Raw genomic sequence first — 27,238 nt, 5'->3', positions numbered from 1 at the left:
GTGTTTTCCTAGGACGGCTCCCGGGCTCTGCCCGAGACCTCCCCTCCCTGGGGGGAGAGAGAGGCGCTGGCCTGGTGTGCCGGAGGAGAGGTCAGAGAGAAGAGAGGGGGAAGGGGGGGACTTGGGGTTGTCAGAGGAAGGCAGATTCGGCGGCTCCGGGCGGGGACCGCGTGACCCCCCCCTCCCCCGCCCCCCCAGGCACCGCCCGCCGTACATTTTCCTTCCGGCTCTTTAGAGTGTCAGGAAAACGGGACTTTCCGTCCTTTGAGGAATGGAATTGAACCTCCCGTTAGTGTTTTCTTCGGTGGGTGCGGCTCCGAATGTTTCCTCCGCCCCTCTCGGGTCCCCGCCCCCAATGAACCCCCGTGGCCCCCAATGAACCCCCGTGGCCCCCGCTGCTCCGGGATCCAATATGAAGCCCTGTGCCCGGCCTCTCAAGCCCTTCACAGGCCGGGCCGCCCCGCCCTGACCGTGTTCTGGCGCGTTCTCCGGAGCCGGTCGTGTTACGTCCCCCTCTTCCCCCACGTGGGGAGTTTGCATCAGACGAGCGCCCGGGTAGTCTGTGTGAGGCTGCCCTCGTACTCTTCGTAGTTGGTGTTTTACACTTTATTCGGAGGCAGCTAGGTGGTTCGGTGGTTAGAGCTGGCCCTAGAGTCAGGAAGACCCGAATTCAAATGCTGCCTTAGACACGTACTAGCTGTGTGACCCTGGGCAAGGCACTTAACCCCTGTTTGCCGTTGGGGAAGGAAATGGCAAACCACTCCAGTATCCTTGCTCAGAAAACCCCGCGGACAGTGTGGTTCACAGGGTCACAGAACCAAACACCACTGAACAGTGCAGTCTGTTCTCTCCTCACGCCATCCTGGTCTGCTGTCCACACCATGCTTAACGTCCAGCCTCCTTAACACTTTACAGCCAATCTCCTCACCTCTTCACTGCCCGGAATGCCCTCCCTCCCCCACCCCCCGCCCCCCTTTGCTTTCCCCAGTTTCCGTAAAGACTCACTTCAAATTCCACCTTAATCCAGCCTCTCCTGATACCCCTCAAGCTGCTGGCTGTCCTCACCTTGTTCATGCCTTCTCCTTTGGAATGGGAGCTCCCTAAGAAGAGAGACTGTTTTTGCATTGCCTTTCTTTAAATTCCGAGTTCTTATCAGAACGCCTGCCCTGTAATCGGTTCAACAAAATGCTTATTGATGGACTGACTTTAATGTGAATTTTGGGACTAGATGCTGGTCTTAAAATAATTGAAAGATCGATTTTCTTTTTTCCCACAGGGCTGTTTCCTTGGGAGCCCCGATGGCAGTAGGTATTTCTGGTAAGAGAGGACTGCTTTCTCCAAATACTAGCTTTCTTAGTTGTTATTGACAGCAAGGTTAGCATCTTGGTGTTGTGGTACTGGAGAAATCAGTTATTGCTAAGGAGACCCCTGCCCCAGCCCCTAACTAAAAACCCCAGTTTGCATAAGAAAAATGGACTCAGTCTTGCTGTTTGGAGGTTAGCAAATGTCCTTGGGCCCTGTGACTGTTCAAAGGAATGTAGACTAATTAACCAGAGGAAAAGCTTGATGCTAGCAATCTCTTTGTTTCCTGAGCCGGTCAGAGATGGTTCTGTCTTGTGTCAACAAACCCAGCTGGAGCATCCCTTGGTCTGTCTATGGCTGTTAAGGATGAAAGCCTCAGCCCTAGACATTATCTTGAATTATATGACTTTACCTTATCTTAGTATTTTATGAACATGTTGTGGGATGATAATGGCGAATTGGACACAGAGATCCTGGGCTGTAATTTAGTTGACACTTTGTCAGCTATCTGATTTATTGTATTTACAATGTATTCCATTAAGGAAGTTCCTCTTCTTGTAGCATGGTCATAAAAAGTGAAATAACACAGGCTTGCTGAGTCTGCTAAAATAACGTATGTAAATTTCAAGAGATAATTAACCACTGCACCTTGTGTTTTCTATAAATACAACTTTTTCAGCTCTACTCGGGCCATTCTGATTTGGGTTGAACCCCAAATGGTTGCTGGCTAATAAATTCTCCATTTAAAACTTATACTCTGTGGCGTGTCTCACTCGCTCTCAGCACAACAGTGTACTAATGCGGTTATTAAGCAGAACAATTAAATCTTTCTAGCAGTGTTTTCTCACACCCTTCAAAAACAAAAATTGGTTTAGTTTGATATCTTGTAAATAAATGCATTTTGTTCCAGTTACGGAGTCATTGATTCAGAACTGTTTGCTGCCATTTTTGACACATCTGTTTCAAATGACATTCGACAAACGGTGACAAAGTTGGCATTCATGGCATGCTATGTGCCATGAATGTATAAGGTCCGATGGCAGATTCATATTTTTCAATTTTGAGTGGCTTGGATGGGGTCAGAAAGAGAAGTTCTTTCCTATCTGTTATGTATTTATTTCTACAGAGAGGTAACAGTTTTAGTGTAAATAACGTTGATCTTTGTTCAAGAACTGGTTCTGTTACTTTTTTGTATGGCCTTGGGTAAGTTGGTTAATCTAAGTGATTTCCATTTTCTTCACCTCTACAATGCAAATAATAGGCTTGTACCTATCATGTATCACAGGTTAAGGAAAACTCTTTTGCAAATTAAAAAACATTATAACTAGGTGTTACTGTGTGTACTTGAACCAATGCTTTGAGCTTAATACCTTCCTTAACAGCCATATTCCACTGTCGGCTACTAATTACTTTCTGGGCCATTTTTATGTCCACGATCACTTAACATTATCTCCATAGTAATAATAATAATAGTTCATTTATATAATACTTACTATGTGCCAGGCACTGTGCCAAGCTCTTTACAATTATTATCATTCAATTCTCAGAATAACCCTGGGAAGTAGGTGCTGTTAACATCCTCATTTTACATTAACATCCTCATTTGAATGAGGCAAACTGAGGCAGAGGTTCTAAGTGGCCCGCTGAAGGTCACATGGCTAGTAAGTGTCTAAGGCAGGATTTGAATTCTTATCTTTCTGACTCCAGCCCAAGCTCTTATCCACTGTGCCTGCCCCAAAGACCCTTTGTAGATAAGGGTGGGGTGTAGATAAAGGTGGGGTGACTGATGAATCTTGGTCCCACCAGCTAACTATGATATATCTCTGCCCGCAGCAAACTTCAGGATTGTGTGTAGATGACCAGCCTAAATCTGAAGAGAACTTGGTCTCGAGTGAGAAGGTAGATTTGAAGTCTGTGGTATCAATCCTAGATGGAGAGATGCCAGCCCTGAATAATGTAATGACCATGTCTCTGAGCCCTCAACATAAACAAAATAGAGATGATTTGAGGGAACAGGTAACCACCTTACGAAGAAAAGCATTTAACCCTGAAGCATCTCGCCAGAGCTTCAGATGTTTTCCATACCCAGAGAGAGCTGGACCCCGGGAGGCTGTGAATCAGCTTTGGGAACTCTGCCTTCAGTGGCTGAGGCCAGAGATTCACACAAAGGAGCAGATCCTGGAGCTCCTGGTGCTGGAGCAATTCCTGACCATCTTGCCCAGTGAGATCAGAATTTGGGTGAAGTCACAGCATCCAGAGAACACTGAGGAGGCAATCACTTTGGTGGAGGATTTGACTCAAATGCTTGAGGAGGAAGGTGAGACCTGCAGAAGGATAGAGGGAGAGAACAAAGTCTCTTCAGGGTATAAGTGGGCAAAATAGACAACACAGATAGAGGGGCCCTTGGAGAGGAGATGTTCTCTGGACGGATAGGGTTGAGGAAGCAGATATCACTGAGAGAAAGTATAAAGCAAAAAAAAAAACAAGGGGGGTCAGGACAGAGACCTGTGGTCATACTTGCATGTGCCTTAGGTGGAAACTGAGAAGGATCAGTTAATTAAGTAGGAGAACAGTGCAATAGAAGTGACACAAAAATCCAGGTAAGAAAATATCCCAGAAGAGGTGGTTGCCATTGTTAAATACTGCATAAGGAGGTCAAGAAGGGTGAAGACTGAGAAAAGTCCATTGGAATTGGCAGTAAAGAGATTTTTATTGAAAAAAAAATTTATTGAATTTAGCAAAAAAAAAAAATTATCAGTGAAGAGCAATTTTTGTCAAGTGGTGGGGATGGAAGCCAGACTTCAAGGTAGCAATTGGAATAGACAACTTTTTCTAGGAATTTCACTGTCAATAGGAGGAAAGCTACAGAGCAATAATTTGAGGGTTATGTGAAGGTTTTTTAGGGATTCAAGTTGGCAAGGGGAAGGGCCAGATTATCCCTTGAAATTGGAGCAAAGGAGGAGAGAATGGGAGATACATTCTTTTGAGGAGATTTGAAATGTGAAACAAAGAAGAAACCAGGGACAGATGGCCTCCATTTTTTTCTGGGAATTATGAGGCAAGCTCCTCTGTTAAGAAGTGGGGAGTGGCTTAGGTGTTTTGAAAAGAGGAGAGGTTTGGAATAATCTCTATGGGGAGTGTGATAGTAAATTGTTAGGTAAGAATAAAAGGCTATGTCTGTAGCAATGAAGGTTGAGTTCAGATTTAATGACACATTTTTAGTTGACCTAGTCAGGATTGTTGTTTGAATTCTTTTGGCATACAAAAGCACTGCAGTAGGAGCTAGGAAGGCAAATGGGGAAAATAGTCCAGGGCTGGGTTTGGGAACAGTTGAGTGGCAGTAGGAGAGTGGGACATGAGACTCAAGGATCAAGGACAGAAAACTGCTAGCTAAATAGTCAAGCTCTTAAGGGGAAGAAAATGAGACCAAAACAGGGATAAAGTAATCCTGTGAATAAAGGCGAGATAAGAATGACAGGAAGGGGTGAGGTTGGAGAATAGAGACAGAAGGAGTGAGGCACTGGGTGATACAGAAGAAGAGGAAGAGGAATTTCAGAGTTATGGTTTATGGAGGGAGAACACCTCTGAATGATGGTGCCACCAAGGACCTGACTACCAGTGTGTGTCTGTGGTTGAGTGAGGATTTCGATCATAGGAGTTGTTGAGGTGGGTAAACTAGTAAGCAAAGGTAACTGAGAGAGCATCAACGTGTGAATAAAGTCACTAAGTATAAGAACATAAGTTGGAAAAGAGAGGAAGACTGTGAACCAGGCACTGAACTCCTTGAGAAAGAAGGGTGGAGAACCTGACCCATTGCAGTAATGGTGACCAGAATGGACATGGTGGTATCTCTGGAAAGAGCGAAACTCAGAAGAGGAGATGTTACAGAACGAGCATAGTAGGAGTGTCTGGAAGTGTCAGTGAGAAGTAAGAAACATGGCTTCTCATCTTCCTGACCCATTGTGTCAGGGGACAGGGAAAATGAGAGAAGATGCGTCTAGTACAAGTATGGATGACCAGGGATGCAGGGTCTTTTGGAAAGAAGTTTCTGTGATTTCAAAGATGTGGATAGGGCATGAAATTAAGTTTAACATGAGGCTTAATATGTTAAAAATAGAATGAAGCTTCAAGAAGGCATGGTGGGACGAAGAATAGAGTTGGATAGACTCTTAGGCAGATAAGGCTGACAGTGGTCTGGTACAAGGGAATGGGTAATGATAGTGTTCAGCAATAAAAACTTACATTTACCATGCTTTTTAATCCTTTAATTGCCTGTGAGATAAGTGAAGCAGATGTGACTAGCCCACTTTTACTAATGAGAAAAACTAAGGTGTAGGATGATCAATTGACTTGGGTTTATACAGCTAGGAAGTGATTAAGCTCGATCTTGATCCCAGGTCTCCTCACCCCTAGATTGTGCTGTTATCACAAGATGTTACTTGCTGTGCTATAAATGGAAAGTACTATGTTTTCTGGGAAGCAGTTTTTTCAGTAAACTGATTGATTCTATCAAATTGGAGATGGAATGGTCTTGATTTTCAAACTGTCATTCTCTCCTTAATCAAGTCGACCAGCATTTATTCAGTGCTTGTTTATTCAGTACCATGTATTCAGCTTAGTGCTGGGGAGACTACAGGAAGACAAAAACAAGAATTCACTGTCTAATTGGGGAGATAGATTGCAAACAACTGTATACAAAAAGATATGTACAGGATATATTGGAGATGATCTCAGAGGAAAGGAACTAGCATTAAAGGGGATTCTTACAGAAGGTGGGGATTTAAGGTGAGACTTGAAGGAAGTCAGGGAAATCTGAAGGTGGAGATGAGGAGGGAGAGCATTCCGTTATGTGAAACAGTATGTGAAAATGCCAAGAGTTGGGAGATGCCTAGTCTCAGGTGAGCAACAGCAAGAAGGCCAGTCACTGTATTATAGAGTATGTAGAGGGAATAAAATATAAGAACACTGGAAAGCTAGAAAAGGTCTGGATTATGAAGAGTTTTAAAAGCAAAGCAGAATTTACAATTTTATCTTAGAGATTTGAGGGAACCACTGGAGTTTATCAAATAGGAAGTGAGGGGTGACATGGTCAGCTGTACTTTAGGAAGATCAAATTGATAGCTGACTGAAAGATGATTAAGTGGGGAGAGAATTTAGTCAGGAAAAGATTATTGCAATAGTGTAGGTCTTAGAAAGGCTATTTCAGTAGACCAGTCCTTAAAGACCTGCTGTTACCACAGGGACATAGAGTCAAGGCCCTATGTGACAATACCATTTGCTTTGAATTTGTTATATCCTAGTCACTGATTATTTTTCCATCCTTTTGTCTACCTAGCTCTGATTTCTCAGGATTCTTCTTTTCTCCAAGAGGGAAGCACAGAGAAGGTGGGAATATCTTCTGTGTTACCAAAAGCCAAATTTCAGGTGAGTTGAAATATCCTTTGTCTCAGTATGGATACTTTTCTATCCTTTTGACCTATGGCTTTTCTTTGCAGGATAGGCCTGTCTAGAGATGCAAATTCCTGTTGTTTTCTTTTTTTTTTCAAATAATTTTTTATTGATATTATTTGTTTCCTACATCATTTATAATTATTCCAAGAGAACCATCTCATATTATATATAGTATTTTTTGAAGAGAAAAAAAATTAGCACCACTATTCAATGTATTGGAAGAATCTGAAATCATGGTATAATAACTGTGGACCTGTGGTTTGGGAGTGTTCTTTCATGTCTCCTTGTTTGATATTTGATCTTTATAATTTTGTTGGATTCACTTTTGATTTTGGTGTGTGGTGGTTCTTTCTGTTTACATTGTTGTAATTATGTATGTTGTTTTCTTGGTTCTGCTTACTTCACTCTGCATCAATTCTTGATCTTTCCATGCTTCTTTGTATTCATCACATACTTCATTTAACAATTTGGCCATTCCTGAATCAGTAGGTATCCACTTTGTTTCCAATTCTTGGCTATCACAAGAAGTGCCACTATAAATATTTTGGAATTTATGGGGATTCTCTTTATATTGATTTCCTTGGTGTATAGCCCAGTAATAATGGTTCAAAGAGTATGAACATTTTAGTCTATTTGCACAATTCCAAATTGCTTTCCAAAATGGTTGTACCATTTAATAGCACCACCAACAATGTATTAGTGTGCCTATCATTCCACAACCAACATTGGCTGTGGCCATTTTTTTTGTCATTGCCAGTTGACAGGTTGGGAGATGACACCTGAGTTGTTTTGATTTTCATTTCTCTTATTAATGGTTTGGAGTATTCTCATGTGGTTGTGAATGCTTAGCAGTTCTTTTGAGAACTGTCTGTTCATATTTTTTGACCACTTATTTATTAAGAGATAACTTTTAATGTTATATTTTTATTGCTCATCAATAAACATTTATTAAACTCCTACTGTGTGCCAGGCACTGTACTAAGCACTGTTTATATACATTGGATACCAAACTCTTATCAGAGAAATTCGATACAAAGATTTTTTCCCCATTCAACCACTTCCATTTTTATCCTTGATGCATTACTTTTGTCTGCACAGAAGCTTTTCAGTTTCATGTAATCAAAGTTATATATTTTATCTTTTGTAATTGCCTCTTTCATTTGGTTAAGAATATGTGTCCTACCCAGAGCTGTGAGAGCTGTGATTGTTTTCCCTTCTAATTTTTTAAAAGTATGATCCTTTATATTAAGGTCACATATCCATTTATGATGTATTATGAAATGTGGTATGAGGTATTGGCCTAAATCTAATTTCTGCCAGACTACTTTTTGGTTTTCCTAGCAGCTTTTAGAGTTTTTTTTTTTAATGGAGTTTTTTCTTGGGTTATTTGTGTTTTCTGTTTTGTCAAAACACTATGTTTTTGAGTTCTGTGGTTGCTGATTCTCCCCTTTCTAGTGTGTTCCTTATTTATTGCTCTTTTTTTTTTATAAATACCATGTAGTTTTGATTATCGCTGATTTTTAATATGGTTTGAGATCTGAAAGTGCTTTCTTTACATCAGTTCCCTTGATATTCTAGTCTTTTATTTTTCCAGATGCATTTTGTAATTATTTTTAATTCTATAGAGTTTCCTCTTGGAAGTTTGTTTGGTATAGCATTAAAAGTGTTAATTCACTTTGATAGAATTGACATTTTTATTATATTGGAACAGCCTAGCCATGAGTACTTTATATTCCTTTTGCTATTTAAGTTCTTTATTTCTTTAAGAAGCACTTTGTAACTGAATCTATACAAGTCTTTTGTGTGCTTTTCTAGGTTGACCCTCATATTTTATGCATTTTGTAGTTATTTGTAATGGTATTTGCCTTTCTATTTTTGCTTCTTGGTGATCTGGCTAAACTTGCCAGTGGTTTCAGATTCTTCAAGGAAGGAGAGGCACCTGGAAATACTGACTACCATAATTGTCTGTTACCCTTGCAAGGAAAGTTACAGGGTGGGGCGTAATGGAGGGGCCGGGTCCCGCACAGAAGGACCGAGAACACTTATTCCCAACAAGTTTTAAGGGGCCTTCTTCTCATGTCCTGTCAGCATTTGTGCTGTTGCAATCTGGGCATTTTATTCCCTCACAGAGGCTTATTATCAGGAAGGAGACAGCCCTAGAGCTCCTCCTGGCAGATTTTTCAAATGATGCTTGTGTTCCTGCTGGGTCCCTTATTGTTAGGGGTGAAGATCCAGACTATTAGTGTAAGCCTTGCTCCCTACTCTTAGTTTTTGTTATTATTATACAGAAGTGCTTTTGGTTTTTGAGGTTTTATTTTGTAGCCGGTGACTTTGCTGAAGCTTCTAATTGTCTCAATTAGTATCTTTGCTGATTCCCTAGGATTTTTCAATTATACCATAGAGATGTTTTGAAAGTGTCTTCCTATTATCTTTATGGCTTTAGTTTCTTTCTCTTATTGATCTTGCTGGAATTTCCAAAACTATGTCAAATAATAGTGGGAGAGTGGGCATCTTTGCTTCACTCCTGAAGCAAAGGTTTTAATGTATTTCCATTGCATATGATGCTTGCTTTTGGTTTTAGATGGATGCTTTTTATGATATTTAAAAAAAAAAGTCTCTCTATACCTGTACTGTGTAGGATTTTTAGCATAAAAGAGTGCTATACTTTGTCAAAGGCTTTTTCTGAATCTATTGAAATGATCATATGATTTTTGATGTTTTGGTTTTTAATATGATTAATTATGTTGATTGTTTTCCTAGTATTGAACCATTCTTGCATCCCTAGCATTGAATCTCCTTGGTCATAATGAATAATTTCTTGGATAAATTGTTGTAATCTGTTTGACAGATTTTTGTTTAAAATTTTTTGAATCAATATTCATTAATAATATTGGCCTATAATTTTCCTTCTGTGTTTTATCTTTCCCTGGGTTTGGTATTAGGATTTTATTTGTCTCATAAAAGAATTCTGCTTTCTTTCTCAATTTTTAAGAGTAATTTGTGAAGTCTGGGTACTAAGTGTTTTTTTAAAAGTTTGATGGAATTCTGTGGATCCATCAGGACTGAGATTTTTTATCTTTCATAGTTCCTTTACAGTTAGATTTGAGAGAAATGATTATTAAATAACAAATTATTGTTAAAATTTACCCCACCTAAACTATCTTATCTAGTTGGAGTTGTTGCTTTACCCAGTTAGAAAACTTTACAAAGAATTTAATCTAAGGTGAATTCTAGCCATTGTATTCCACTGGGGCAGCTTTGAGAAATGGGGTAGATTGCTCAAGGCTGGGGATGATTTGGAAGTAAATAACATGATCAGAGTCAGTACCCCCAGCTCCTCATTAGAATAGGTCTACCTCATTCATTCTCACTACTTGTTAACCAGTCAGAATCAGTTACCACCCTCAGGAACATCCACTTTTCCAAGGGCATCTAAGTGTTGAGTGGGTTCCATGAGGGGTCTTTGGCATTTGAGAGTGTCACTAACCCATTTTATTAATTGTACGCTACTAAGATTAACAAAATGATTAACTACCCAGAAACTACATCTCTTGAACTTTTTATACATCACAGTTCTATTTCCTCCTCTGAGATTGGGTTATTTAAGATCTTTTTCTGATGATCTGATATTTTGGGTACTTTTTATTGGTCTACTTCTTTCTTTTTGTTTTCAGTTTCATTACCCCAACCTGTGCATAATACTTTATGATTATTCTTTTTATTTCTTCTATTTTTGTTGTGATTTCACTTTGCTCATTTACTATTTTATTAATTTAATAACCCCCTTCTTTTTAATGACACTAGCTAAAGGTTGATGAATTTTATTAGTATTTTCAAAGTACCAGATTTTAGTTTTTTATAAAGGTTTATGTGTTTTTGTTTCTAATTTATCTATTTCTCCTCTAATTTTTAATATTTCCTCTTTTGTGCTTATTTTAGGCCTGCATCATGAGCTTCATTGTTCTTTGGAGCACATTATTCCATTTCCCTCCTACATTTTCTGGTGGGTGCAGAATAGTTTTGTACTATTTGAATTTCCTTTTCTTTGATTTTGATAGCCTTTTCCCTGATGGCTTGTAAAACTTGTTTCTGAACTGAATTGTTAAATATGTCAGCTATGTGCCTTTGAGTTGGCAGCCTTTTTTTTTTCGTGGAGGGATCTATTAATTCTTTTAATTGGTATTTTATTTTCTGTGCTCAAAAGGGCAGTTTTCTTGTATTACTTCTTGCATTATAGTGTTGAAGCTTTTTTGTCTTGTGGTATTCTGGGAGACCTATGATCCTTACATTGTCTATATACATCTTGTCTTTGAGGTCAGTATGTTTTGCTTGGGTGGAAAGCATATTATCTTTTAATGTTATTTTTTCTTTGCTTCTCTTCTTCTAGATTGTCCCTCACTTCTGTATATTTGTATTCCTAATTAATTTTTCTCTCTTTTGTTTTCTTCGCTGAGACTTGCCATCGCAGATTTAAGTTTTGCTATTCTGCCCATTATTTTTGTTGAGCAAGTCAGTAATTCTGCTCTCATAATTCTCATTTCTCTTTTAAACCACTCAGAACTGTGTGTTGTGGTTCCATGTTCTCCTCAAATTCCACAGAGTCCTCTGTCTCATCAAACGTTGGATGTTTTGTAGCATTTGTTCATCCTTCTGCTGTTAATGTTTTGTCTGTTGATTTATATGCCTACATTCAAGGTCTTTGAGTTTTCTTTTTCTTGAAATCTTTGGTAATATCATTGGGTTTTTTTCCTCCTTGTTTTCTTCTGTTGCTCACTTTTTGACTCCCTCCCCTCTGTAGTGATTTCCCTGGATTTTCAAGTATCTCAGCCTCCTCTCACACTGGGCAATTCACAGTTTACCAGCCTAGGTGTCTGCCCCAAGTGACTTTTAGAACTGGCTCAGCTAGACATTGAGCTCTTTCCCTTAGGCTTAGTGGAATTCTCCCATGCCCCTCCCTGCCACTTTTATGAATGTCTTGTCTCAGTGTCCTGTTCTGCTTCCTCTGTTCTTCAGTACTCTGGTCCAGCATCAGCAGAGAGCTACCATGTGATGCTACAGGTTGATTTGGATCTCTGAGGCTCTGGGAGGAAGAGTTTTGTGGAGTATGAAGTTGATATCTTTTTCTAACTTAAGCATGTGTCCCACCAACAGATCTTTTGCAACAAAGAATGCTGTTGCTGTAGCAAGACTTGTCTGTTGTAGTCAGCTGGTTCTGCAGCCTGGAGTGCTGACACAACAGTGGCTGTTTGGTTGTTTCCTCAGCAAACTGCCTAAGAAAACTTCTGCAGCCTTATTTTTTTAATCTTCTTTTGGATTCTGGATGTCCTAGACCATGGAAATTGATGAAGTTTCTCTGTCTTTGGCAGATAGTTTCTCTTTTGGAGAGGTTCTGCATGTAGGAATCCCAGAAAATATCTTCATCTTGTTGGTCATGTGATTTAAATGTTTCAGACTTCTGTTGTTTTCTTCCGTTAAATTGGACCCAAAGGGAATATTTTCTTATTTTGCTGTGTCTTTTCTTCTCTCCCCAACTTTCATTTATATCTATTATGTGTTTATTGTAGTGGCAGTCACTCTGATAGAGATAAAGGAAATATAAAAACAGTCCTTGGAATCAAAGAAATTATAGCCTCATTGTAATGAGAAGACCACAGGAAATAAGTGAAAGATAGTACATAACTAAATCCCATAATGCATAATCCAGAAAGGAAGTGCTATTAGGACAGATCAAGAGTGGGTTGCAGTATAAGAAGTAGATTATGAAAAAATGATTATGTTTTACTGGAAAGGAGAGGGAAATAGATTTTAAGTTAAAAGAATAAAATGAACACAGAGAAGATAAGGAACATGTAATCTATAATAGCCAGTGTGAATATAGTTTCCCGGTTAGAGTAAAAGATTTTTATTAAATAGTGGGAGCTAGGTTTGAAGAGAGTATTAAATACTGTTGAGCAGTTTGAATTTTGTTCAGGGGGCAGTGGATAACATTTTAAGTTTTTGGGGGAAGACAAGGAATGAAAGGGTAGAGAAGGGTCAAAGTCAACTCTAGGATTTCTAACTTTTCAGACTAGCAATGGCAGAGTAGAATATGTTGTAATCACAGCTATGTCTATAGGCTTACTACAGAGCTATGTCAGACTTAGGAATAGATTGGTCTGCTTATCCCCATTCCTGGGCCACGTCCCTCCCATACTCTGAATTGACTTTCTCTTGAACGAAGAGTGAATTGGGAGCCCCCTCTGCCTCAGGAAGCCTCAGTTCAGCATCGATGCTGTCAATCTTCCATTCACGTTGTGCATCATGTAAAAAGATTTTCTCGGGGGTCTACACTCTTTAGACAGTTACTCTGCACAAATTTCACATATTGCTAGCTTTTTTGAAAAGGAGTCTGTTTTTTTTTAAACTCTGAAAATAGGGAACAGGTAAGGAAATCCATAGGTTTTGAGGCTGCATAGAGTGAAAATTACTCCAAGCAGTATTCTTGGAAATGTAACTTTAACTTACCTGGTAGTATTCAACCTGATTTCTGAAGAAAAAAGGGGTACCTAGTGACTTTTTAGTAGTTAAAATTTCCAAGAAATTTTTCAATTTGTTTTTGTGGATTAGGTAATGACTCGAAGCAAATGAAGAATAGTCCCCCCCTTTCCACCCTTTCCCTTTGACATCCCTGAGTTATGTGAGTAGTACTAGAGTTTCCACATGTAAAGCATTTTGCAAACCTTAAAGCATTACATATAAATATGAGCTAGACAGCTTGAGTGTTCCATAGTATCCTTAAAATGTCAGGGAAAAGGGAAGAAAAATCCCCTAATGCTTTGGGTGGACCCTCGGTGATGAGCTTATGTGAGGACATAGACAAGAGTCTTAGGAGATAGCCCGGTATGGATGGATTGTGATCTGCATTGTTAGAGGGAATGTCCAAACAGATGAGATCCCAGAACCATTTGAGCACTATTATAATTACAATTATTATCATGAGGATTTTCTTTTTTTCCCCAAAGATTCCCTTGGTTGTGACCAAGGCAGATGGTTGAACATTAGACTAGCTAGATGCTTTCTGTAGAAAATACCTGACTGAAACATTTTAACAGAGATACTTAAAAATATTACAGTAGCTAATCCAGTCCTATCATTGAAGAAACTTCGAATCAGATGCTCATTTGTTGGTAAGAATTAGTAGTATCTCTTTATCCTACTGAGCTAGGAGTTAAAGTGCTCAGTTCACATTTCTGCTACCCAGTCTCAGGTTTTGGTTCAGGTTCTGAACAGCTGCCTTAGTGTCTCGTTTCTAGCTGCCTTTGACTCTTCTCTACCCTTCAGAATTCCTCTGAGGGCGAGCTCCTCTAGTCATCTATTCCTGGGTACTCATAGTATATGCATTTTTATTCGTCAGTCAGTCTCTCTGGTCTTATCATCCCTAATAATAATTTTTGCTTGTCCTTCTTGATCACACTTCCAGCCTCTGCCACATTGTCCTTCTCTGGTTGGTCAGAGTCAATCACCCAATACCAAAAAATGACCACCTGTCTGATTTTCTACCATCTTAAACAGTATACTGTTTTAAACACCTTCCTTGATTCCTATTTTTAGAACACACTTGTGTCTGGTCCAAATGCCGGGTTGTGGAGCCCCCTCTACTTAGCGTTCCTGATCAAATGAGATAATACTTGTAAAGCATTTACCATAATGTCTGGCACATAGTAGGTGCTATATAAATGCTTGTTTCCTTCTCTTCCTTTTCCTCCCTCCCTTCATCTTCTCTAGTTCACAAGGTCTTATACCACCTTGATCACCTCCACATGTAGAACACAAACCTTTGTCATCCCTACTGGACCATCTTGGCCATGCTCCTTCCTAGACTATCTCAACCTTTCTCAGTTTATGACCTAGGCTTCACAGTATATAAATACGAATGGAAAATCAAAACCTAAATAATGGGTATCAAATATGAAACCTTTATATTTTAGCCAAATTGGCCTTTTGTTCTGTTACTTTTGTTAAATTCTGTCTCATACCTGCATATCTTTTCACAGGCTACTTTCCATGACTGAAATATTCTCATTTATCACTTACAGTTTCAAAAAATTTGTAGATGCATTCAAATTTCAGCTTAAGTGCTACTTTCTATAGTATGCCTTCCCTAGTCTCCCTAATTATTAGTACTCTTCACACTCATCCCCCCCAGTTACTTCTTATTTTTTATTGTATATCTTTTGCATTTATTATCTCTGATTTTTAAAATTCCCAAGTATATTCCTGGAAGGGACAGTTTTTTCCTATGCTTGTATCTTTTCCCCATAGCAGAGAGTTGGCACTTAGTAGGTTTTAATAAATACATAATGAGAAAATTTTTCTAATTAGAAAATATCTGAGACTTATATTTTTATTGAAAAATGAACAAATAAGTAATCTTTCATAGTTGAGTATAATTGCTACATTGTATTCAATTGGAAATTAATATTTGAAGGATGATTGCTCTCATCATATAATATCATAAAATGATATGATTGATATTAGCCAAATACATGTTAGGATGAGTTTTGTTAAATTGGTGGCCTTATGGATTTTTGGAAGGAAAGCATGAATTAATTTTCCACCAAGTTAATAGCATTGTCTGCTATGTGCACCTGAGGATCCTTCAGCAAAACAAGCTTATTATCATCAACTTATTATGAAAGGTAGGTTCCTATTGGTTAACAGGGTTCATTGGTTTAAAAAAATTCCAAGTTCCTTAAAAGTATAGGCTGTGTCATATTCTTCTTTCTTGTTTTCCATAAAGAGTTAAATAAAATTGTGGACAGTATAGATAGACAAATGATTCAGTTTCAGTCTGCAGGTTAAAATGTCTGTTACTTATTATGTCCCCTATTCATTTCTCTACTGCTTCCAGCTTCATTTGCTAGTATTGTAATGGAGCTTATACCAAGCAAGCAGAAATGTGTTTGCTTTTTCAGGAAACCATTACATTCCAGGATGTGACTCCAGACTTCACTTGCGAAGAGTGGGCACAATTGGACTCTGGTCAGCAAGACCTCTGTAGAGATGTGCTGATGGAAAACTATAGCAACTTGGCCTTTATTGGTAAATATTTCCCTTCTGACTCCCAGTGTTCACTTTAGGATGTTTTTGCTTCACCGATTATTAAAACCTATATAATGTCAGAAATACTTAGCTCAATTTTGTGTTGGTGTACAGAAATCAGAAATTTTTAATTCATTTTCAGTCAGTCCACAGGATCTTTCTTTTCATTCTTCCCTGGCTAAAGATCTTTACCTTGTAGAACTAAAAATGGAGTAATTTCCTTTCCCCATTGCTATCCCTTATAATATCCTTTTCCAATCATCTGTGTCCAAGATTTTCTGCCAGGATCCTAGTGCAGATTCCTTTAGGAATGGGAGATTTGTGCTCTCCTGTGAATAAGGACTTAAGTGTGTTTCTGAACTGAAATCAACTGTATGTTCCTTTTCTATATAACTTTTAAAAATCCATTACTGGGTATGCTTCTAAAATCTTTTGAAGTACGCTTTGAGTCTCCTTGGCAAATTTTGTCTTCCGTAACTATTTGGGTCATATTCTGAAATGACTCTTTCCTCTTGTTGAGTGTCCCTTTTGCTTTTCTTTTCCATGTATAGGACTTTCAGTTTCTAAATCAGATGTGATCTCCCAGTTGGAGAATGGAGAAGTGCCATGGTTGTTGAAGAGTGAAGCCCCAAGAGGCACCTATCCATGTAAGTGAATGAAAACCTATCAAATGGGAATTTATAACCAGATTCTGCCCAGACGGTGTGTATTAGCAAGGCGATAAACACAATATCAACAATAATTGTGAATATGCATATGTAGTTCTGTATTGCAAACTTATGAGAGACTCTCCATATAGAAGGTAGAAGTAGTAAAACATTTATTCACACACCAGAGGACGAGATCCCATAACCAGTAAGTCCAGCTCATCCAAGCAGCAATCAACTCCCCAAACCAGTAAACCTACTTTAGCATAACATCAAGGAACATAAAACAATGTCACAGCATAGAGCCTCACTATCGCATAACTTTCCACCCCCCTGCTAGGGACTTCCCCAAAACTCACTCACAGCACAGCCACATCTGCTTTCTCTCTCAGTTCTAATTGCTCTCTCTCTGCATTTCTTGTGACACACTTTCATTTTCTTCCCAGAAAGCTCCTGCCACCACATGTGACCCAGGCTTCCTGTGATGTAAGCAGATTAATGGGTGGGAAAGATCTTCAAATCTAAATTGTCATTAAATTCGGCCCCAAGATCTTTCTTATTCATTACATAGGGCAATAGGAGTTTTGGGATTACTAGTGTCAACAGAACTTTATAACAGTATGACAGGGATAACACAAAATAGGTATATAAAACAATGTCATCATTCTCTCCTCAAACAAATGGGGCTCAAAGTCTTGGGGTAAGAGGAGGAGGTCTCATCCTCCATAGCTTTTCCTGCTGAAATTGGACATAGAGCTGTCCATGCCCCAAGAGGTCAAGAGTCCTATTCTAGAGGTCAGTTCTTTAGCAAGCTAGCATCTGGAAATCAGTAAACACCAGTTCCAGGGATGACACATCATGGTCATCAGGCCACAGGTGACACATCGCGATCATCAAGTCCCGGGGTGACACATCACAGTCATGGACAGGTCCAGAGATAACATCTGAACACATCATAGGGTGACATCCAGCTTAAGCAATCAGGCATCTGCAGGTGGATGGTACTAAGCCTACTGGAAACAAATCTCACAACAAATTTAACAGACAAAGCCAAAAACAAATATGAAAACAATCATAGCCTCATTCACAATAGAATACATGAGTCAAGGATACAGTTTCATAATCATTTTCTTCCGGATAAGCAACTGTTAACAGTATTATCCTCATGTGCTATAATTTCTGCAGCCTTTGGAACATCATCTGGCTTTCATTTTACCCATACTTTAGTACCCAATTTTATTCTGTCTGTAGAACCAAACCCTTCAGCCCCTCTGATGATAATTTACGAAGGAGGGTCAGTTTTCACATGGGGTATTGTTTCCCAAGAAATAATAATCACCTGAACTATTCTGTCATTTTTACAAAACTATATAGGTTCTTTACCCAAATTCTGGAGTGTCACAATAATTTCTTCTTGATAATTAAAATCTATCACTCCAGCCAATACATGTATTCCTTGAGCTGCTAATCCTGATTTAGGTAATATCCATCCAAAATGATTCTTAGGGATTGTCATACTTATCCCAGTAGAGATTTTTCTTATGTCCTCTAAACAACGTAAATTCTTTTCCTGTCGAGCCAGGTGTTCCTGGATACGGTACGGGAACATCTTGCCCCACAGTCCAATGCTCGGTATTTGGAATCTTGTGTGTTTGTTGTTTTCTGTTTGCAGATTTGGGGCCATCCTGGCTAGAGGTGTACTTCCTCCCAGTGGTCTATTCAAATTATGTAAAGCAGTGAACAAATTATCCTTCCAATGTTGATACGAATCATTAGAACTTAACTTCCTTAACTCTTCTTTCAATGATACATTCACTCTTTCAATTAACCCAGATGCTTGTGGATAATACGGAATGTGATATATCCACTCTATATTGTTTAACATATACTATCTCTTCATTTCATTACCTTTGAAATGTGGCCCCTTGTTACTTTGGATTTGCATTGGTGTTCCATAATATAAACTTATGATGTCTAGAGTTTTACAGATGTTTTTCTGAGTTGCATTCTTATCAGGACAAGCCATTAGCAAACCTGAATAGGTGTCAACATAAGTACATGTAACTTTACATCTTTTATCTTGGGGTAGGGGTCCAGTATAATCTATCTGCCAAATCTAGGTTGGAACTTTTCCCCTTGCTATTTCTCCAGTTACTACCTGAGGAGCAGTCTGTTCCTTTTCCAACTGACATATATGACTTTCCTCTGTTACTTGCTTTAACAGTGAACAAGAGATACTGATACCTCAATCTTCTACCCACTATTGTGTGGCCTGGGCCCCTAAATGGCTGGCCATTTGGTGGACCCATTTTGCTAATACCAGATCAATACCAGATCAATACCAGGGTAGGAACAATATGTTGAGTAGCAATCTTTGCTAATCAATCAACATGTGCATTGTATTCATGTTCTGACATAATGAGGGCTACGTGAGCATCTACATAAAAAACTGACAAATTAGGAACCAAAGACATGTCCTATATATCTTCCCATAATTCTTTGCCCCAAACTTGTTTACCATGAATTTCCCAATTTTGATTTTTCCACGTTGGCATCCATTTGGCTAACTCATTAGCTACTGCCCATGAATCAATGAATGTATGACACTGTCCTCCTTACTCTGTTTTAATAGCTTGATTGTACTGCCATAAGTTCAACATATTGACTACTTCCACCTATTCCAGTACTTTCCAAAGTCCACCTAATACATGGGTTATAGGCCACTGCTTTCCAGTGTCTTTTATGGCTCAAATATTTTGCTGTCTCATCAGTGAACCGTGCATATTTCTTCTTTTCTTGAGTTAGTCCATCGTATCTGTCATTCCATTTTACCAAGTATTGTACCAACTGTTGCTTTGGTTTAGGGGGTTTCTCATTTCCCTCAGTGTCTATGCTGGCTATAGATTTATGTAGAGCAGAAACTCCACTTTTGCCTGTTTCTGATCTATTTTGAATATATCATTTCCATTTAATTATGCTAGCCTCTTGCACATGTCCAATTCTGTCTGATGCTGGAGTAGTCATTACCCAGGTCATAATCAGGATTCCAGGCTTTAATATCAATTCATGGTCCAGAGTCAGTTGTTCAGTCTCTACCAAAGCCAAATATGCAGCTAACATCTGCTTTTCAAAAGGTGTATATTGTATTCAAGATGAAAGTAGTTTCCTAGACCAAAATCCTAAGGGTACATTTTGACTTTGTTATTTTTGCCATAACCTCCAGTTTACATAGTCATCTTGTAATTCCACTGTCCATTTCGCATAGACCATAAGTCCAGAGCCAATTATATAGCAGCCTTGGCTTCTTCAAAAGTTTTGCTCTGCTCAAGTCCCCAATCAAATTTATACTTTTTCCTAGTAACTTTATATAAGCGTTTCAAAATCTGTCCTAAGTGTGGAATGAGGTGCCCCAATATCCAAATAGTCCTGTTTCTCATTGGTGGGGACAGGAAAATCCTGAATCTTTTTTCGGGCTTGTGGAAGAATTTCTCGCAATCCTTTATTCCACTGTATACCCCATAATTTTACAGTTTAAACTGGCCCATGAATCTTTGCAGGGTTAATTTCCTATCCTTTGCTTTTTATATGCCCAATTAATAGTGTCAAAATCTCCACTTCTTTTATGTTTTCGCCCTGTATCATATTATTATCCATGTAGTGAGGTAAGCTGTACACCAGGTAACTTTAATTCATCCACATGTTCAGCCACAATCCTATGACAAATAATTGGACTATGCAGATATCCTTGTGGCAGTCGAGTAAAAGTATATTGTCAGCACTGCCATGTAAAAGCAAACTGGTCCTGTTTGTTTAGAGTCTATTGGGATCATAAAGAAAGCTGCATACCAAGTCCCATCACATTTCTGGATCCTTTCTATTAAGGTAACAGTATCTGGAACAGCAGCATACAAGGGAAGAGTCACTTTATTCAATTGTCTATAATCCACTGCGATTCTCTGAGTTCCATCTGACTTTTGTACTGGCCATACAGGGTTATTCCATCTAGTGGTTGTAAGTACCAACACTCCTGCTTCAACATTATTCTTTATAGTACTGGCAATTTCATCTTGCCCACCTGGCACATGATACTGCTTCAAAGTAATTACTTTAGAAGGTTCAGGTAAAGTGATTGGCTCCATTTTTACTTTTCCCACTCAAACTGTATTAATTCCTGTCTTCCTTACTGCAAATTGATATTTCCCTTCATGTAAATTCAGGGTCATACCTCTCAATATACCTATTCAGGAATGGGTACAATGACCACGGTATATTCTTTCTTAGGCAATTGTCCAATTTTCATCATTAGTTTGACTTGGCTGGCTGGTATTTCAGCCCCTCCTCATCCTGTGATCATAATAGGAGTTCCATGCCTAAACTTGCCAGGATTTCCATAAATCAACGTGGTCTCTGCCCCGATGTCAGTCTATGCCCTAGTTATAGTATTTGATCCATTTTTTCAATATATGGTCAGATTAATACGGTGTCTGTAATCCCATGTGTGTGTTTCTTTAGTCTGAGCTGGGCCTCGGCCTGCTTCCTAGTCTCCCTGAAGGTGTGACTTACTTGGATACAATGGTTCAAATCTGTAGGATTTGTAGGGGCAATTCTTCTCTATTCCATCTGCTATTAAGACCCTTATCTCAATACATTTTGTATAGCTCATTAGTTGGAATACCATCTATTCTTTCAAAATCTACCCCTGCTGTCAGTAGAGCAGAAAACATTGCCTTTCTTGTCCCTCTATTCTGACTTGGTCTCCACTAACTATTATTCACTATTTTCTCTAGAGGAAATTTATCTTTTCACAGTTAAGTGACTTAAGAGACTAGAGAAATCTTACCAGCACCTCTGAAAGCGGGTACCCTACCTCCCTAATTAGCAGAGTCAGAATTAGATGTTTATAAGCAGGAGGAGCTGTCTTAACTGCCAAATTTCTATGAGAGACTCCCAAGTGAGTATCGTAGTATGCATCGGCATTTCCCATCCTAATAGCATTCTTCATTGCCTCCTCCTTTAACTTTCTCATACAGTTCCTAAGTGAATACCAGGGTCTATCTGCACTGGAGGACATAGAATCAGTTGTATTTTCTTTGTTACATCCTTTAGCTGCTAAAGCTAACAGGCTAATTGTCCAATTACCCCCTTGCAGATGATAATCCCTAAAACCTTGCTCTACAAAAAGATTCTAACTAATGCTTATGAGTTTCATACAATCCACACCTGCACAGATACTCCTTCAGACCCTTCATCACTGATTCTCACAATCCAAGATAATAACTATTCTCCCATTCCTTGGGTAAACCTTACTCAAGCTATCTGTGATTTCCTGCTGTGTAAAATCCTCCCAAACCTTTCTGAACACTGTATCTTGGGTTTCTTGCCTCCTGTACACGTATGGAGCACACGTCTGTCTGAGGAGCCTGGTTTGTTACTGTATCGCTTTCCGGTTCAGGAGCATATTCCACAAAGTAATGTTTCATGTGTCACCTTCCAATGTTGTATCATTCTCTCCTGACTCTCTTCCCCTGTCACCATGGCAACCAGACTGACAGCTAGAATCGACCTGGGCTGAGCTTATGCGCTTTTGATGTCCTTGGCTTCCTCTTTCTTCCAGCCAAATTAATAGCAAAGTCAGTTGATTTCTGAACCATAATCTGTTCTTCTGCCGCCTGAGATTAGCCATCTTGCTGTGGAAAAGAAATATTCTCATTTGAGCTAGACATTTCTCTAATCTGAGTTCTGTCCCTTAACAATTTGTTAACGCTTTTCATATATATGATATGATGTGAGTAAAATCCAGCCTTTCCTAGAGAGTGCTGTGGGCAGTTCTCCAAATCTCTAGGTTCTCCCCTCTAGCTTCTCTTCCCAGTTTTCACACAAACCAGTGCCTTTAGCCCATTCCCTTGCTAGGGAGGAGTAAGGTACCTCCTTCTATCCTGGGATAGCCATTTTTCCCTCTAAAGATCTTCTACCTCCAAATAGAGACCTTATACCTTGAGACCCTATTTGTGATGCTAACTGTATTAGCAAGGCAGTAAACACAACATCAATGATAGTTGTGAATATGCCTATGTAGTTCTGTATTGCAAACTATGAGAGACTCTCCATATAGAAGGTAGAAGTAAAACATTTATTCACATACCAAAGGACCAGATCCCATAACCACTAAGTCCAGCTCATCTAAGCAGCAACCAACTACTCAAACCAGTATACCCATTTTATCATAAGAGCAAGGAACTTAAAACATCATAGCATAGAGCCTCACCATGACATAACCTTCCACCCCCCTTCTGGGGCCTTCCCACAAACTCACAGCACAGCCACCATGTCTGCTCTCTCCTTCAGTTCCAACTGCTCTCTCTCTGCATTTTCTGTGACACACTTTGCTTTTCCTCCCAGCAAGCTCCTCCTACTACATATAACCCAGGCTTCCTCTGATGTAAGCAGGTTCAAATCTAAATTGTCATTACAGTAAGTTAGGGAGAAAACATTTTAAAAATGTTACTCTGGCATCCCCTTCTCAAAACTTTCCAGATTTTTTGAAAAGAGGTGAAGCCCAGTTGGATTGCTATTTCGTATGTTTTCCTTATCAACAAGTAATATGTGCCCAGTGCCTCAAAACCCTCCACATTCAATCCTAGGATCATAGATTTAGAGTTGTAAGGGATCTTAAAGGCCAGCTCCAACTGTTTCATTTTACAAATGAGGACACCAATGCTCAGAAGTTAGGTGACTTTCTTTTGGTCACTTTCTTTTCTTTAAATTCTGAAACCTATATTATATTATGAAAGCTGCATTTAAAAGTCATCACTGGTTTCTCCTACTTAAGTCCAGGAATCTTAAGCAGAATCACAGAACATTTATTTCAATTTATACTTGAACAGGAATCCTTTCTATAACATGGCTATTGCCTGTAATCCAGCCTTGCTTGAATATTCTTCATGAAGAGGAACCTGCAGCCTCCTGAGTCAGCCCATTTTATTTTTAATTAAGGAGTTATGATGAATTCATAGGTAAAGTATAAGGGTATTGTATTATGACTAGGTGAAATTAATGCTGTAATTTAATATAATAGTTGTATGAAAAGTACAGTATAATAGAGTGCAAGGGTGAAGTTTTCTGTGTTTGTAAGTTCTGGGTAGTTTTCTAGTATTATTTCTTGCATTATGGTATTCAAGTTTTTTTACTTGTATGCTTGGATACCTATAATTCTTAAGTTGTCTTTACATATCCTTTCTTTCAGTGGAATATGTGTTGCTTGTATGCTGATCATGTTTTCTTTTTGCTTCTCTTCTAAATCATTCATTCTTTACTTCTCTATATGCATTTCTAATTAGTTATTCTCATTTTTGTTCCTGTAGTAAAACTTGCCACCATAGTTTCAAGTTTTTCTCTTCTGTTATTAATATCTTCCTTGCTGGCTTATCTGCTTATGCTCAGGGTCTTTAATTAGAGTTTTCTTCCTGAGATTTTTGGTAATTTCAGTCTTTTTTCCCCCTATAGTCCTTATCACTTACTTTATGACTCCTCTTCCTTTGATTGTGGTTTCCCTGAATGCTGGACCTAACAGCTGTGTCAGCCTCCTCCCTCACTGGATAATTCACCATTTTATGGCTTCAGTCTCTGCCCCAAATGATGTCTGGGAGGATAGGACTGGCTCCACATAGATGCTAGGCTCTTTCCCTCAGTCTTTGTGAAATGACATACAGCCATATACTTATCCTGTCCCAGTAATCTTTGTTTCTCAGTTACCTGGCTGAACTCTGTTGCAGTTCAGAGTGTTGTTTCAGTGCTGTCCCAGCCCAATCAAAATTATGTCTTTTTGTTTTCCTGGGTACAAGGATAAAAACTCATAATATATACCTCACAGTGATTCTGTGAGGAAAATATTTGTTGCTATTAAAGGGGCTGTGGAATATGAGTTATTTCAAGAGATTTTTTTTTTGTTATTCCATTATCATGACAGCAATTTTCTCTCTTCTAGCTAATGTGACATTTATATTTTTAAATTTCTTTCAGACAAGGACATTGAACCTGAAGCCAAAAAGTCAGATCCAAAGTTGGAATGTACTGTGGAAGAATCATCCCAGGGGACAATAATGGAAAAAACTACAAAGCATAGTTCCTTGGATCCTGAAATGGGCAGTGAAACCTTGGAATGTCAAGGCTCACCAGAAAGGCAGCAGGACCACCAGGAAGCACATTTGAAACAAGTAATGACCACACATGAAGAAACTGTAAATAAAGTGAGAGACTCTGAAATTAATCAGTTTGGAGGATGTTTTGTTGTAAGGTCAACCCTAACTACACAACAGAGAGTAAACAGTCTTTATAACAATGATATGCATGGAAAGACCTTCAAAGATCATTCAAAACCAAATAAATGTCAAAGAATCTACATAGGGAAATATAGATTGAAGTATAAAGAATTGGGGAAAGCCTTCAGCCAGATATCACAGCGTAATGTGCATTATGCTAGTGATTCTGAAGAGAAGTTCCATAAGTATAATGAATGTGGGAAAGGCTCTGAAAAATGGGCAAACCTTTCTGAACATCAGAGAATTCTTTCTAGAGAGAAACCTTATAAATGTAATAAGTGTGAGAAGACTTTCAGCCACATTTCACAGCTTAATCTTCATTATGCTAATCATTCTGGAGAGAAATTACATAAGTGTAATGAATGTGGAAAAACCTATGACAAACAGGAAAACCTTATTGAGCATCAGCAAATTCATTTTGGAGAGAAACCTTATAAATGTAATGAATGTGGCAAAGCCTTCACCAAGATGGCACACCTTACTCAACATCAGTTTACTCATAGTGGAGACAAACTATTTAAGTGTTATGAATGTGGAAATGCCTTCATACAGAGTTCACAGCTTAATATTCATCAAATAATTCATTTTGGAAAGAAATTCTACACATGTAACGATTGTGGGAAAATCTTCACCTTGAGGACAAACCTTTCTCAACATCTGAAAATTCATTCTGGAGAGAAATCCCATAAATGTAATGAATGTGGAAAAGCCTTTTCTCTAAAAACAAACCTTTCTCGACATCAGAAAATTCATTCTGTAGAGAAATTCTATAAGTGTAATGATTGTGGGAAGGTCTTCACTATAAAGACACAACTTTCTCAACATCAGGTATGTCATCTTGGAGAAGAATTTTTTAAACGTAATGGTTGTAGAAAAGTTATCTCTCAGGAGCCTAAACTTCCTCAGCATCCAAAAATTCATTCTAGAGAGAAATCCTATAAATGTAATAACTGTGAGAGAGTCTTTACCCGGAAGGCTTACCTGACTGAACATGAGAGAATTCATTCTGTGGAGAAACTATATACATGTAATGATTGTGGGAAGGCCTTTACCCATAAGGCAAACCTTACTCAACATCAGAGAATTCATTCTGGAGAGAAACCTTATATATGTAATGTTTGTGGAAAAGCTTTTAACCTGAAGACAAACCTTTCTAGGCATCAGAAAATTCATTTTGTAGAGAAAACTTTTAAGTGTCGTGAATGTGAGCAAGTCTTCACTAAGAGGACATGCCTTAGTGAACATCAGAGAATTCATTCTGGAGAGAAATCCTACAAATGTATTCAGTGTGGGAAAGCTTTTGGTGGGAGGACATACTTTGTTCAACATCAGTGTGGTGGAGCAAAACCATTTAAGTGTAAGGAATGTGGAAAATCCTTTGCGCAGCAAAAAAGACTTGCTAGACATCAGAGTATTCATCCTGGAAAGAAATCTTGTAAATATAATGATTGTGGGAAAGTATTCACCCCGGAGACAAACCTTACTCAACATCAGAGAATTCATTCTGGAGAGAAATCCTATAAATGTATTGAATGTGGGAAAGCTTTTAGCCGGAAGACACAACTTATACAACATCAACTTAGTTAAAATGGAGTCAAATCACTCTAAGTGTAATGTATATGGAAAAGCCTTTACCCAGAGCACTTGTTACTTCACGTAAGAGGAATGCTCGTACATCGTAGGCATTTAATAAATATAAATTCAAGTAAATTACAAATTAAATAAATTATAATACTTTGCTTAAAACTAGTCTCATGTCTACGGTATTTCTTGGTTCTGCTGGTCTTGGTGCCCTTTTAAAAAAGAAAATGAGCTAATATGTTCTCGATAAAGCCACACCAACTTTCAAACACCATAATTTTTCCCTTTCTGACTTACAAACCTTCCTTTAATAATGTGTCCTAGGATTTTTCCAGAAATGGACATTGAGTAATTTTATAATTTTAGCTTTCTGGAAATTGGAATGTTTATCCTTTTCCAATCCTATGGCTCTTCCACACCCAGAGTTTTTTGTTGTTTACAAATTATTGATGTTGATGTAGGGATGCGGGGAAGGGAAAGGGATAAGCATTCATATAGTACTTACTATGTGCCAGGCACTATGCTAGGTACTTTACAAATATTAATTTGTTAAAAAACCCACAAGGTATGTGCGATTATTATACCCATTTTACAGTTGACTAAACTGAGGCAAACAGGTTAAGTGACTTGCTCAGGGTCACACAGCTAGTGTTGGAGATTGAATTTGAACCCAGGTTTTCCTGATTCCAGGCTCAGTGCTCTATTTACTATACCGGCTAGCTGCCTTAACATTAAACACTTAACACTTAACTGACAGTTCATTTATCATCCTAGGTTGTAGAAGTGCCTGGTAACTTAAACTAATTGAGATACTACTTGGTTGTCTTCTATATTATCTTAGAGTTATCCTCTCTGCTT

At 38.6% G+C, this 27,238-nt stretch overlaps 1 protein-coding gene across 2 annotated transcripts; it reads left to right on the top strand.

Moving 5' to 3' along the window:
- LOC118834887 (zinc finger protein 2 homolog) lies at nt 1-26,541 on the top strand. 2 transcript variants are annotated; one of them, XM_036742323.1, is made up of 7 exons: nt 1-90; nt 1,277-1,317; nt 3,136-3,619; nt 6,638-6,726; nt 15,708-15,834; nt 16,386-16,481; nt 24,501-26,541. In XM_036742323.1, the coding sequence occupies exons 3-7, from the start codon at nt 3,241-3,243 to the stop codon at nt 26,384-26,386; spliced, it is 2,577 nt and encodes an 858-aa protein (XP_036598218.1). In that variant the 5' UTR covers nt 1-90; nt 1,277-1,317; nt 3,136-3,240; the 3' UTR covers nt 26,387-26,541. The 2 variants fall into 2 exon arrangements, with proteins under 2 accessions (XP_036598218.1, XP_036598219.1); XM_036742324.1 differs by lacking the exon at nt 1-90 and having other exon boundaries at nt 1,035-1,317; nt 24,501-26,499.
- Nucleotides 26,542-27,238: the final 697 nt, after the last annotated feature.

The sequence above is a fragment of the Trichosurus vulpecula genome, chromosome 1, assembly GCF_011100635.1.
Source record: "Trichosurus vulpecula isolate mTriVul1 chromosome 1, mTriVul1.pri, whole genome shotgun sequence".
NCBI lineage: Eukaryota > Metazoa > Chordata > Mammalia > Diprotodontia > Phalangeridae > Trichosurus > Trichosurus vulpecula.
This window is presented reverse-complemented; position numbering and strand designations above follow the sequence as displayed.